This window comes from Podarcis raffonei, chromosome 6 (assembly GCF_027172205.1).
Source record: "Podarcis raffonei isolate rPodRaf1 chromosome 6, rPodRaf1.pri, whole genome shotgun sequence".
Lineage (NCBI taxonomy): Eukaryota > Metazoa > Chordata > Lepidosauria > Squamata > Lacertidae > Podarcis > Podarcis raffonei.
Genome location: NC_070607.1, coordinates 24,386,162 through 24,401,170, shown reverse-complemented (window position 1 = coordinate 24,401,170; position 15,009 = coordinate 24,386,162). Strand labels below are relative to the sequence as shown.

The following is a 15,009-nucleotide window of genomic DNA, read 5'->3' as shown; positions in this document are numbered from 1 at the left end:
AACAAATTTGACTGGCTGTGGATTTTGGGGAGATTATTTAACAAGCTGAGATGTTGAAGCAGGTTGATTCCGCCACCCAAGAAGCATTCTAATCCTTCAGAAAATGTTCCTTGAGAAGCAAGTTGTAATAGGCTGAAAGCACTTGCCTTTTTGCCAGTGAAGCTGTTTTGACATTTTGCATGGGCCACAGGCGATACCTAACTTTGCTGAAGGTCAAGTGAGAATGCTGTTTGCCCATACTCAATATGAAAAGGGTATTTTATATTCTTGAATCAATTACAAGGGTTTGGTTTGATGGGGTAGTTTAAATTTAGCAGCAAGTGTACTGAAAAAGACTGGTTTCTATCTGTTCTCTATACCCTATCTGTGGATGTCTGGTAGGTATACAGAAGAGGAGACTTGCCAGTCTCTTTGATGTTGTAAAAGGACAGACTAGTGTCACTACCTATGGGACTCTTGTTGCTGTATTCGTCTTTTTAAAATATATACTATTAGTGAACAATTTAAAAATCTAACATTTCTGTTAATAATTTGGATTTCTTACTTTATCAATAAATACCACCTCATTTGCTTGCAGTATCTTACTTACACAGAGACTAAGTGACATCAGTAAAACTAAAGCCCAGAAGCCTCTCAAAAAAGAAAAGGAACTAGACTAGACATCAGGAAGTAATAGGAAGGAAACAGTTGACTTGAGCTAAAATTGAAGTCTGAAATTTCTGACGTTCTTTCCCTCAGCTCCCTGAACCTTTGATTTTGTTTCGGCTTTATAATGAATTCATTGGCCTTGCAAAGGAGAGCCAAAGTATTAATGAAGAACTGGATATGAAACGGATGAGCCCCAGGTCCAAAAAAAGACAGTCAGTGTGTATTGAACTGAATAGGATCATTCTTAAAATCAAAGATCTACTGAAACAGCTGCCTGCACCAAACTATAACACACTCCAGTTTCTTTTAGGTCATCTGTACAGGTAAGGGAACTTCAACTCAGCCTGTACATATACATTCAGAAATATGCGTTAAGCATGGGTTTATTTGTTAACAATAAAGATCTGTGTATTTCTTGTAGCAAGCAGTATTTTTGTTGTGTTCCTAGCTGGTGGTATGAACATATTAATATTAATGAGGCTTAATATTTCCTTCTCTCTTTTTCAACTTGTTAACACTAATTGGATGATGATGATGATGATGATGATGATGATAGTGAAATTAATGTGGAGATTTGGGTAGTGTTGGTTTTGTAGTGAATGTACCATGTTGGGTTCGTACCAATGTTCAAAAAGCCTCTCTGGGTTTTGTTCTTTTATGCAGGGTTACTGAGCAATCCGATGAAAATAAAATGTCTGCCAGCAACCTTGGTATTATATTTGGCCCAACTCTGATCAGGCCACGTCAGACAGATGCTACCCTTTCTCTCTCTTCACTTGTGGACTATCCATATCAGGCCCGGGTAGTTGAGCTCCTCATTACCTATTATGAGAAGATCTTTGATATTTCGCCGCAGCCTTTATCACCTGCACCTCGGTTAGAAGACAGTGCTGCTTGCGCTAAAAGTATTTTAACAGCTGAAGATAGAGATCCATATCAGCAACGAAAAACGTCGCCCTGTGCTGCTGTGAAAGAAGTGAGTGTCTGCTGAGAAACAATAACTTTCATTTACTGCATTGAACTTGTGCTAGTGTATTCAGCCAATTTTTAATATTGCTGTTATTGACAGAGCATCCAGTTGGTCCAAAATGAGAGGAAGGATTCAGAGGCTAGTATATCATTTGAAGAACCAGATGGCAGCAAAGACACCCACCAGAATTCTGATGCATTAGTGACAGGTTAGTGTTTTGCATTTCTACAGTACAATAGATGGATAGAAAAATGAAGCAGAACTTTTATTCACGTGTTCACTGCATGTCATTCTTCATTAAAGGGACAAGTACAGTGGTACCTCAGGTTACATATGTTTCAGGTTACAGACTCCGCTAACCCAGAAATATTACCTCGGGTTAAGAATTTTGCTTCAGGATGAGAACAGAAATCATGCTCTGGCAGCACAGCGGCAGTGGGAGGCCCCATTAGCTAAAGTGGTGCTTCAGGTTAAGAACAGTTTCAGGTTAAGAACAGACCCCCGGAACGAATTAAGTAATTAACCCGAGGTACCACTGTATTGACATTTGCTATGGAATCCATAGAGCAGATTGAAAATGCATCGGGCTTATAGTCACTATCACATTAGGCTTTCCTGTTGAGATTTAACTGTTTATGTTCCTGGCTGTGTTCATATTTCCTAGAATGGAACTCCAAACTTGGAACTAAACAGAGTCTTGGCAGAAGGAATTCTGCTTCAGAACCCTCTCCTGTCTCAGTTTTAGAAAACCACATTGCACCAGCAAAAGATCCAGGTCAGTTTCCTGAATTGCAAGTATTCATACAGCTATCTTGCTATCCTTCAGGTTCCTGTATGTTCAGGTACAAAATAAACCTTTCGTTATTATGACTTCTGTTGGTGCAATGAAAAGAAGCCTATTCTTAGCTGACAGCTTACTGTCTCAGCACATTGCGTATGTTTAAAAAGCACATTGTTATGAAGCCTTTTCAAGGAGTGGTTATGCTGCTTTTGAGTTATTGGCCATGTTTGGACAGTCAGGTCTCAGTTCAATAAGTGGAGATGTGAACGAGCTTCATCTGCCTACATGCAGCTGTTTTACTCAACCCTTTACAAGAAAAGGGAAACAAGACAGGAAACTGCTGTTAGCCATAGCTTCCCATTACATCCTAACAGCAAGCAAGCCTGAAAATGAAGCCATGGGTTAAAATTGGCTTCCATATCCTGATTCGTTTAGACAACATTAATCATAATTGACAGTTGAAACATAACAGGAAACTGTTTTTCAGTGAAAAAATGCCTTGAGTTCCCTCAAATAACAGAAACCTAAAGCTAATTTGCTTTGTTTAAGTAGATAAAATGTATGTAATTAAGAACTGTGCAAGACAAAGGCATATATAGGCCTATGAATAAGAGCATGGGTAGGCAAACTAAGACCCGGGGGCCAGATGTGGCCCAACTACCTTCTAAATCCGGCCCGCGGATGGTCCGGGAATCAGCGTGTTTTTACATGAGTAGAATGTGTGCTTTTATTTAAAACGCATCTCTGGGTTATTTGTGGGGCATAGGAATTTGTTCATATTTTTTTCCAAAATATAGTCCACCGCCCCTCCAAGGTCTGAGGGACAGTGGACCGGTCCCCTGCTGAAAAAGTTTGCTAATCCCTGAGTAAGAGTATAGTAAGAGACCTGTTGGTTCAGACCAAAGACTCATCTAATCTAGCATTCTTTTCTCAAAGTGGTTGACCAGATGTTGATGGGAAGCCTGCAAGCAGGCCATGAGTGCAATAGCACTCCTTCTTCTTGTGATTCCCAGCAACTGGTGTTCATAAGTATACCTCAAATGGTATTTAGAAACACACTGGGGGTCGTGGTTAGCTATGACATACATGCCTAGTAGCCATTGTCAGCCTTATTCCACCCCCCCATGAATTTGTCTAAAACCCTTTTTGAAACAATTCAAGTTCGCAGCCTACTTGTGGTAGGAAATTCCATTGTTTAAGTATGCACTGTGTGAAGAAGTACTTCCTTTTTTTCCTTCTAACATTCAGCTTCATTGGATGTCCCTGGGTTCTAATATCGGAAGAGAAGGAGGAAAACTCCCCACCCACTTCATAACTTTACATAAATAGACGTTTATCAAATGCTAATTTTCTTGCATTATAGTAATGATACCCCTAATGTAAATAATCTTGTGAGTGAGGGATAACAACCATTTTTTTCACTCTGTTTGAAAGACAATAATATGGAGAGAGATAAAAATCCAAAGCAGCTTTTTAAAGCAGTATATTTATACTTGCTGGCCCGATATATTTGTCTTGTATTAGCTTTTTCCTGAGGTCTGTAAAAAGGCTTCCTTCCTTCCTTTCCCAGAAGAGACCTTTGATTCCTCCCAGGCTGATTTATCCTAACTATTGGGTTGTTCTTGTAAAAAAGTTGATAGAAATAGGACTAAGATTTCTTTTTGATTCATATCCAGAACTCTTTAAATGGAAGCTTCCTCCATGGCTTATATAGTACTATAATCCTAAACTGTAGGTATGGATACAGGTACAAATCTGGGTGATGGGTACTGCAGTCTTTAATGCAAACTGTTCTACTTAAACTGACTATGCAAGTCCTTAGTCTGCCTTATGGAGTAATAACAGCCAGCAGGAAGATAAAAAGTCTCTTTGTGGCCTGCAGGTGTCAAATCCTTTGAAACAGTATGTCTGGCACTTTTTATTTTATTTATAAAAATATTTAAATACCGCTGTATCATAAAAATATATAACAGCCATTTGCAACAATATTGAAACATAAAATCAAACAATAAAATCACAAAGAGTTAAAAACAAAAAGAAATTAAAAGGAAACTTTTAAAATGGCCTGGAATTAATATGGTCTTGAATATAATGGCAATATTGGTGTTCTCTGCTTGTTCTCTGAGAGGTGTGATCTTCTAAAATATACTTAGTTGCATTTAGAGACCAGTTTGATTTCTGACTAATGTTATTCAAAGTTAATGCTTTCTGTTGGCAAACTGACAGTCAAAATAAATGTTTTTCTTCCTTAGGCAATGCTGTGGCTGCAGTTTCAGATCCAGATAATGAACAATCTCCCCCTCAAGTTGAAGATGGTGTTAAAGCCAGTCACCTTTTAAGACCGAATCGTCAAATAACCAAAGTTCAGTTACGCACTCATAGGACAAAGCCAGTTGTTCGTCCTGTGAGTTTACCTCTAGGTCAAATGCTTCCTCCCTGTGTTTTAAATGAGAGAAACTCACGAAATGCAGGTCTAAGTACAGAAAATATTGGCAGAAGTCCTATAATTGAAGAAGTTTCCGAGACGCAGCCACTTCCAGCTGTAAATGCCGGCTGTAGGCTTTCTTGCTTTGACCCACAGACTCTGAAGAAAACTTGGGACAAGCAATATAAGCAGTATGATATGACTGCAAGGACAGCAATGATTGTGACTAATATACCCCAGGAGAACCGAACACATGACTCTGTAAACTCAAGTGCCTTAACTACACATAGCAACCTTGCTAGCAACTCAGTAAATGCCATACTTCCCAATAAGCCATATACGGTACCTGTCAGGGCTGCAAGGGCAACAGCAGAAGGGCATTCCTCAGACTCTAATATGCTTGCTGCTTTCAGAACACCGAGAACTTTGCAACCACCACCAGGGACATTCTATAAGCCACCACCCATCAGTAAGGCCAAACAGAGCGATGAGAGCTTGGCACCCAAACCATGTGCAGCAGTCGTCAGAGATGAGACTCCACAGCTAGTTGTGAACCCTGGGCTTGTCCAAGGCTCCTTGGGCTCCTCTGGCCAACATGCAAAGCAACAAAAACCCACTTCTGAAGCTCTTTCCCCTACAGACTTGAAGCCCACCTACCAGAGATTAAGGCCAAAGAGGATGCAAGAACTAGAACACAGGGAAGCTCACTTTGTATAGGGTAACAACTGCTATACAACCTTTCAATGGGGAACTCTTTTTTTTTTTTTTTGGTAGAGGATTTCATCTTCGTGCCATATATTGGAATTATTTTTATATATGCCTGTATAGACTTTTTAAAATATGGGATGTGTTTAAAAAAGAAAAGAAAAAAAGCTGTGAAGAACCATGAAGTTATTTTTTTCATTCATTAGATTTTTCTCGGAGAGTATTTAAATGCATTCCAAATATAGAAAAAGTTAATAAGGAGGCACATTCAAAAGCCCTATAATCAAATTTCATGTGTGGAATTGTACTATTGCTTGTGAAAGGCAATTTATTATGCATGGGTGCAGCAATGAAAGTAGCCACTTTCTCGGAGTAAATGGTTTGTCAAGACTGCAGGGTATATGAAATACAGCTACTTTAATTTAAGAATAAACCAAAGCTTGAAGCAGTGCTCTAAGTGTCTGTAATCAGTTCCCTCCCCCTGACTCTGTGCAATGAAATGCGCCTGAATAGATTATGTACTGGCCAGCATGGCCTTTGTATATTGTGTGTGAATATACATATATAGTTTTATATACCAATTGATTTTTTTTTTTTTTACTATCTATGTTGTTGCTTAAAAGTTGTTTGTACAGGAAAGATGCATTATTAAGCTTTACTATAAAGATATTTAAAAAGTGTTCTCATCCAGTTACCAAGTGGTTTAAATGCACAAAACCTAACTGGCTTATTGCCTTTCAGTTGAAAATAATGTGGAAGTTCCTTGTTACTAATAAGCTATCATTTCCCCCTTACTGTAGAAAGCTCCTTTTATTGCTTGGTATAGATGAAGAATATAGGTCTGAGATTTAGTGAAATAGATAAAAATAACCAAAAAGCCAGCATTTAGTAAGTGCATTGAATGGTTTTTCACTCTGTATTAAAAATTGTTTTTATATGTACACTGTTGCTTTAAAAAATATACATTAACATGTTAATGTTTCACTGACTCCATGTATTCTATTATGCTTCATCTTACTGTATATAGAGCCATTTACATGTTAATATAATATACCGTGTATCAATATATACACTCAAGTTTCTTTAAAGTTATTCTGTACAGATGGGTTTGTATTTCTGTTGCACATTAAAATGCTGGTAATCTTATGAGTAAATCTTAAAAGACAACAGTAAATGGTGGGGGTAACTTTCTTTTAACAAATCTGCTTTTAGACAGATATTTCAAAATGAAAAGGGGTGGATGTCAGTACTAAATTAATGGTGTATAAAACCTTTATTTCAGGGCTGGGGAACCCCCAACCCATAGGCTGGAGAGAAGCTCAACAAGATTTTATCCAGCCTCTGGGGGCCCTCCCAACCATCAAGTCTTCAGTATGGCCAGAGGGAGAGCATCATTTATGATGCTGGTAAACAGCCTGTCTGTGGTAGGCTGCAGGTTTTCCTGACATACTGATGAAAAACAGTATTCTTCTGGAGGAAAGGGGTTATTGATATGATGTAATGGCCTGATTATGCTTGTGGAGATTGCTGCAGTAGTTCATTGTAGCATGTATGTTGTTTCCTTCTGTGCTGATACATTTGGTATAATTTGTTTCTGCATACCTGCGTTTAAGAAGTCGGTACTCTCAAGACAGATGTGGCCATACATATTGTCCCGCTTTAGCCCTAAACTGCTTATCACTTCTGAAGTAGGCAGAAGGTAGTGACCAAGCAGGATGTGGCTTCCATGAGTTATTTTATTGGAGTTATTTGTGTTCCGCCATTTGCAAAATAGTTCCAATGTGGCTTGGAACATAAAAATACAAAACAATAAAAAGCAGGAGATAAAATGCAAATACCTTCTAAAAGCCATCTGAAAACAGAAGGACTGCCTGAATGATAAGGATATTGGGTGGTAATGTCTGTGAAGTGTCAATAATTTGGGTGTTGCTGTTGAAAAACTCTTTCTACTATGTGCCACTTTTCATATGGGTTGAAGCTTGTGGATCCTTTACAAATAAATAATCATGCATCTCAACATAGTCTAGCCTAGACTATGTTAAGAATATGCATAACTAGCCAGACCATATTGGTCAAGGAAGGGGTATAGGTGGAACACCAAGGTAAGTTGATGAAATGCATTCTGAACTACTGATACCACCTGGACACATCCAAAATTAATTATAGATGTAAAAGCATTCTCAAGCTGTGCATTTGCAACTTAATTTACCCTGTGGTAATAGCCCTCTCCCAGGAGCTTTTTTAGTAAGAGGGTGGCACCACGGCTTCACAGAGGAATTACACTGAATATTTGCCATCTGTTTTCACAAACTAAGATTTAAAAAGGCCCTCTGAATATGCAAAACACCTGAAACAGCAGAGAATGTGAATACCATAAGGCACACAGGACCCGATAGAGATTGAGGCAATTCTTTAAGCATCAGTTCAATTGAAGCAATATGACAACCACTCAATCACACACATCAAGTCAGCTTTCTGATGCTATTGCGTATCTGCAGTAGTTCAATCAGATAATGCATGTCAATGTGATTGTCATGAGTTCCTTTATTTGCAAAGCAATATAGATTTCTTCATGAACCATGCAGCCTGTGGTATCTATCCCCAACCAAAAGGCCTTGTTGAAAATGGAGTATGACTAGTTAAGAAACTACTCCCCACTCCGGGGGAAAAAAATAGTGACTGACTCAAATTTATTTGGCCTTTCTTAATTACAGGGTTAGTTCCATGCAACACTGCATTTCCTCAACAAGCAGCTTTGAACAGAAAGCTCAAAGCACTACTGATTGGACACCAATCACAATCGGGACTGACATTCTGTGACTTGCCAGTTGTTGCAAACTCTTCTGCACTAAGATTAAGTTATTAAAATGTGCGTGGTTGGTTAATGTGCAAGATTCATACAAACCAACTGTTACTTTTAGTGAGTTTGGTGTACTTTTTCCACAGCTGGAAAACATTACCTTTATTATGACTTGAAATCATCTTGCTGTGCAGTGTACTATATAATATCCATATAGTGTGAATGTATGGGCTGCACTTTCAGATAATTGTAGTTACAGCTAAGTTACACCCTTAACTGAAATTTATTTCAAAAATACTATTTCCCATATAAACATTGATCTCTGTGTAGGGAAAAACATGAACTAACTGCAGGGAACTGAAATGAAGTATGTTGCATCAGTGTAAATATCAGCACTAGACAGGGCTTGTGTGTTAATAAACGGGCTGTGTCACAAAAGAGCCAGCAGTTTTGCCAAAATTTATTGAAAAACAATATTCTACAGTGTAACCTTTATTAAGCACGGTAGCTAGAAGAGGAAAACGCTGAAACCCTTGGTACATTCAGAGTAATCTGCCCTGTAACTATATTTAAATCAAAATCACATAAAGTAACAGAATTTAGACTAAAATTTAAAAGCTATATTGTAGGAAACGCACATTGAAGCATGTATTCTCCTAGATATGCACCCATTAGGTGGCAAAACACATCTCTCTCCTGCATCTGATGGGAAAAGCAAATTCTAGCAACCAACTGTAAACTTCAGACTGTCCTTACCCCTTGCTTGGTGAATATGCTGGTATAAAAAGCTGTCTGTGTACATGATAAGAAGGTAAATATAAGCTTCAGGAAAGGTCTGAGACAAGGCTAGAATCCCATTCTCCTGCACCCATAGTCCAATTTTCCAGCCAGTAAACTATAGTCTAGCCACATTAATGTCAGAAGGAAGTCTGCAAATAATATTAAAGAAAATACATGGAAAAGGGGGCCTTGTCCAAAAGGAAGAGCTCTGATTTTCAGTCCAGTCCATTGGGAGAAAGGGTCACTGGTGAAGTTTCTGAAACCTGTTGTTTGCCATCTACTTAGTTATTGAGTTTTCTGCCTTGTTACTGAACATAATATTCCCTTTTCCTTTGCTCAATTTTTTCCATCCCATCTTTCCAACTTTGGTGTGTTCTAGGATTGACTCCCCAGCCTCAGAGCTCCTCTTTGTTTATTTAATGTATTCATATCTCATATTTTCCTCCAAGGACCTCAAGGTGCTCCTCATTAAATCCCACAACAACCCTGTGAGGTAGGTTAGGCTGAGAAGGAAATGACTGGCAGAAGGTCAAGTCTTAACACTGTTGTAATAGGGTCTCAGGCTCCTTTAGCTCTGCTAAATCTGGACAACTCTCAACACAGAGATGTTATCATAGTTCGCTTGCCATTTTAACATTGCCATTACGTCAGCTGTGCAGGAACATGAGTGCCAATGTGTGTTTAGAACTTGTGTGCTGTAGAGCTGGCACAACAAGCCACCGCTGTCAGATTTGCATGGTAATTACATTCTATATACTTAACACTGAACTCACCAAGTGCCTCTGAGACTTTGACGGGGTACTGGCTTCTATAACTTCCTGACCTAATTAGTCATGACAAATGTGTGTGCGTGCTTGGTTTTGGGTTTTTCTTTTCTTTCCCTCCAGGGGTTTAGAGAGCTCCTGAAGCCATAGCCTCAAATAATATTTGTTAAAACACAACATTAGTTTAGATCTACAAATAAATATTATGAGAAGTCCAAACTTTTTCCAACATATGCGCTATGCAGTGTTTGTGTCTAATGCAATGGTGCTTAAACTCTGAAAACAGAGCTGCCCCACATGAAGCTGAGGATTAAAGCAATCTCCTTACAACTGAGCTGTATTATTTTGTAAGTGCTCACTGTTCCTGAGATGCATTCCTCTGCAGTCATGCTGGACTTCCTTTCAAAACCTCTTTCAGTTCTCACAGCAATGCAATGCCTTTGATGGAGATCTCATCACAAATGAGGTAAGCTTGAAGACAATTTGTTGTCGTATTCCTAATTGAGCACTCTTGTTTTTTTAAGACCCCCTCATTTCTATAATACGATGAGTGTCAAAACTGGATATGTTTGGATTTTAACATATAAGGTACCATAAGCTGCTCTTAAATCTGATAACGAATAAAAATATATTTATAAAAGCAAAATCGCAGTATAAAACAAAGATAAGAGCACTGTAGGCTTTTAAATCAGCCATCATGCAAATGGTAAACATTAAAAACAAATCTGTACGCTTCGTTTTGATGTGACCAGGAAAAGTCATGTTTATGTATTTATATCTATAGGCCACCTTTCTTTCTTACCCCTCTGAGTAAGTTGTTAAATAGACAAAACAGCTAACAAGTTTGATCTGAAATACAAAGAATGGATTCTGATCACCTACATATTTATTAGATGCTATTTATGGTGACCTCATCTAACAGCAGCAATTCCTCTATAACAGATTTGGTGAAAGAAATTTTCTTGGTCCTGGGAACGTAATTTGGGCATAGGACTAAAATACCTTGGTGATTGCTCTACCATAATTTGACTTTTGTATACGTCCTCCAAAAAAGAGCCTTACCTAGCTAGATGGAATGCTCAGAAATCCATAGATGAATGCTTTTCAATACTGTACCAATGTTATTCAATACCAAGAGCACATCCAGAGAGTGCACCCGCTAGGACTTTTCTCTCTCTCTCTCTTTTCAGTCCTTGGAACAATAGATCCACAAGCTGTATCACAAACATCTTTTGGATGGGGCCAGTTGTATAGTTCCCTGGGATGAATCCTAAAAGTGTTGTAGCACTTTTTGTTATATGAGTTCCACATTGAGAAAGACACAATTCTCTCTAAACTTCAAATGGTCTTCACCTATGATTTATTAATAGCATTTAATGAATTTAATTTAGCATCTGAGTGTACAGCATACCTGAGAAGGTAAGGGTAGTGGCTGCCAAAAGCTGCCCAGTGCATCCTGGACCCAAGTCATGGCGTGAATCCAGGTGGTTTTGGCAACCTTTCCACACTAGTTTCTGAACCTTTAGAATAAAAGATGTTAGTAGTTACAGGTCACCATGTCACTGTGTTACAGTTGTTTGAAAAGTTTCCAATGCCAGTATTCCTTCATCTGAAAAGGATGCATGACGCTGGAAGATGGTCTGTTCTTGCCTCTGGTACTGGAGAAGTTCACCCCATTGTTCCTAAAACCATGTGTGACCTAGAGCACTACAGATTACCTGCTGAACCACATTTAGCCTTATATGTCAATCATTTAAAAATGTGTGATAGTTTCCCTATGCCAAAATGGGATGCAGACATGGCTGAATGAAGACATGCCCTCAGGCCCATTTGGCTGGCTAGCTACATGTCAGTGATAACATTAACCTAGCAAAATGCTACCCATAGGTCAAGGTGAGGAAAGTTGTGGGTGTTGTTGGACTGCAACTCCCATCATCCTTGTCCATTGGCCATTCTGGCTGGGACTGATGGGAACTGGAGTCCAACAACATCTGGAGGGCCACAAGTGTCCCACCCCTGCCTTCAGTTGTGAAAACAAGAGGCATCTTTGTTCCAATTCATGAATGTCACAAACATTTCAGGTGCTGCTTCTGCTGCCCAAATCTGATATAACAAAAAGCTCTCCTCAGTTCTAGCCACTAAAGACAAGCTCTCAATGCTTACTCTCCTTTCACATGCATACATATAGATAAATAATTTTATTTGTGTGGCGCCTTTCCACACCATACTCACGATGGCTTACAACATGAAAAAATACGTAACTACAGCATAACAAAAGTAGTCATGAAATAAAACATAAAAAATGCACAACCAAATCAAACAATTTACATCAGCGCAATGTTGCATTTGACCCCATGTTTCCGCACCTCCAAACTATGTTTAGATATTGGGAGCTGGAGAAGGTAGGTAAATAAATGAATGTACAAGCCCCCATTCTCTGCTTCCTCACAATTTTAGCCGAATCATGCCTACATAGACTTCCAAAAACAAACTAAGGGGTCGTCACAAAGTTGGGAAGAAAGGCCACATCTATCCCGCCCCTAATTAAGGCACAGGTTCAGATGATTATTTACTGATTTCTCACCCTTTGCCTTAAGGTCCCATGATGGGTTCCAACATCAAAGCAATGTTAAAAATGGTCTAAAGCAACTTACAATAATTAAAAAAATAAGGTGGGATCTAAAAATATATACACCTCAAGTGTCAAAAGGCAGGATAAAGAGGTGCATCTTTGGAATCTTCCGGAAGCTGTATTATGAAGAAGCCACCACAAAGAATGCCCTCTCCCAGGCCACCCCTACCCTGAGCCTCTGAGGGCAGGGGAACTAGCAAGAGGTCCCAAGAGGATCTGTGAGGAAGGGGGGACTTTAGCATGCAGCCCACTAGCTGGAATTGATCCCTTTACAGAAGACAGCCTTCTATTTGAAAGCAGTGTTTTTTTTCTGGGGGGCATGCAGGGGTACGCATACCCCTAAACAGTTAGTGAATCTATGTACCGTATTTTTCGTTCTATAGGGCGCACCGGCCCATAGGACGCACCTCGTTTTTTGGGGGGGGGAAATGAATAAAAAAAATTTATTCCCCCCCCAGCCGCGGCTGCCGCCCCAAGCCTTGCGCACACCTGCCCGAAGCACGGGGCGCCCTCCGGAGGGCTCCGCATGCTTCGGGGTGCAGGCTGCCGCCCCAAGTCTTGCGCGCCCGGCGGGAGCTCCCGCCGGGCGCGCAACGCTTGCAGACACTCGCCCGAAGCTTCGGGTGACAGGCTGCCGCCCCAAGCCTCGCGCGCCCATCGGGACCTCCCGCCGGGCGCGCAAGGCTTGCAGACACTCGCCCCAAGCACGGAGAGCCCTCCGGAGGGCTCCCCGTGCTTCGGGCGACAGGCTGCCGCCCCAAGCCTCGCGCGCCCGTCGGGACCTCCCACCGGGCGCGCAAGGCTTGCAGACACTCGCCCCAAGCACGGAGAGCCCTCCGGAGGGCTCCCCGTGCTTCGGGCGACAGGCTGCCGCCCCAAGCCTCACGCGCTCGGCGGGACCTCCCGCCGGCACGCAAGGCTTGCGGACACTTGCCGGGGCTGCAGGCTGCTGCCCGCAAGCCTTGTGAGCCCGCGGGACCTCCCGCCGGGCTTGCAAGGCTTGCAGATAGCTTCCTGAAGCCTGGAGAGCGAGAGGGGTCGGTGTGCACCGATGCCTCTCGCTCTCCAGGCTTCAGCGAAAGCCTGCATTCGCACCATAGGACGCACACACATTTCCCCTTCATTTTTGGAGGGGGAAAAGTGCGTCCTATGGTGCGAAAAATACGGTACTTTTGTCCATTAACTGTATTTATTTCCCCCCTCTGAACTATAAAATGGTGAGTCAAAATGAGAGTACCTCTAAACATTTTTTTAGGAGGGGAGGAAAGCACTGAAAAGGAGTATTCTGTTTGAAGGGCTATCAGGCCCAAGTGAGGAGTAAAGATAAAAAGAACCCTAAGGAGGGATAAGCTGCGGTCTTGAAGCCACCCCTCACAGCACCATTTTGGCAGTGAAGTGAGGCTCACAGATGACTTGGTTACAATATTATGGCCTCCATTGTTGAAGGAGCTATGCCTTTAAATATCACTTGCTTGAGAGTCACAGGTGAGAGAATTAGTACTGTACTTAGTTTCCACAGAAGCTCTGCTTGCAGGTTTCCCCACAGGCGTCTGTTTGGCCACTGTGATAAAAGGCTGCTAGGCTTGCTAGGCCTTTGGCCTGGTTCAGCAGAGCTCTTTTTCTGTTCTTCCACAGTATGGTGAGCTATCTTGTATTTATCTTTAAATTATGGCAATTGTTTCAGAATGTTCATCTTTACAGATAAATGAGCAGTTGTACATTTTATGAAAGCCTGTGTGGGCTTTTGTTTTTTGGGTGGTCTAACTCGCCCTCCAAGCAGGAAATGTGTAAATGGCCACTCTGCCTCACACAAAGCTTTTGAGCCGATAATGACTTGGCTCAAATCTCATTTCTAAATGCTAAATTGCTACTATATACTAGTAAAATGCCACTTGTTAAGGGTGCTCTGGAGAAGGGTCTTCAAATATTGCAGGTACTCCATGGCATGCAGTTTGTGCAAAATGTCAATGTTGAGTGTCTAGCCCAGGGATGTCTCTATTTTTCAGTGACAGTTCTGGGTTTACAGAAGCCGTCTATTTTCAACATCTAAATGTTGGAGGATATGGAGTTACCTGACCCCTCAAGGCAGCCCTTTAAATGTTTTATTATGTTGATATTGCAGGGGCCCAGAGTGGCTGGGGCAAAATAATAATAATAATAATAATAATAATAATAATAATAATAATAATAATGGGACATCCCTATTTTCATTGGAAAAATGTTGGAGGGTATGGAGGACCTATTCTTGGACTTCAGCTCTCCCAGTTGCCATTGGTCATGCTGGCTGGGCTGATGGAAGTTGAAGTCCAGTGACATCTGGAGGGCTGCAAAATCCCCACCCCTGACCTAGAATTATTTTGCCCCATGAAACTTGGTCAGAAATATCCTAGGTTTAGCAGTTAGTCACAGCAAATTATGACACATACTTACAGTAGACATCTTGGGAAGTGGGATATAATATATATCTGTGTGCGAGGGAGAGACATCTCCAAAGACAAAGTAGA

The 15,009-nt window shown here is 40.8% G+C and overlaps 2 protein-coding genes across 5 annotated transcripts in view; both read left to right on the top strand.

Annotated features, from left to right (window-relative positions):
- ARHGAP29 (Rho GTPase activating protein 29) overlaps positions 1-6,630 on the top strand; it is a 109,896-nt gene extending 103,266 nt beyond the window's left edge. For 3 of the 4 annotated variants that reach the window (XM_053391682.1, XM_053391681.1, XM_053391684.1), the window contains 5 exons: positions 739-971; positions 1,312-1,624; positions 1,718-1,826; positions 2,283-2,393; positions 4,652-6,630. In XM_053391682.1, coding sequence (XP_053247657.1) covers positions 739-971; positions 1,312-1,624; positions 1,718-1,826; positions 2,283-2,393; positions 4,652-5,541 — 1,656 coding nt within the window. In that variant the 3' untranslated portion in view covers positions 5,542-6,630. The remainder of the gene's footprint in view (positions 1-738; positions 972-1,311; positions 1,625-1,717; positions 1,827-2,282; positions 2,394-4,651) is intronic. The other variant, XM_053391683.1, reaches the window with a different exon arrangement.
- A 7,407-nt stretch (positions 6,631-14,037) lies between these two features.
- Positions 14,038-15,009, top strand: part of ABCA4 (ATP binding cassette subfamily A member 4) — a 100,879-nt gene continuing 99,907 nt past the window's right edge. Inside the window, exon 1 of the mRNA XM_053390974.1 lies at positions 14,038-14,144. Within this exon, the coding sequence (XP_053246949.1) occupies positions 14,142-14,144 (3 nt within the window). The 5' untranslated portion in view covers positions 14,038-14,141. The remainder of the gene's footprint in view (positions 14,145-15,009) is intronic.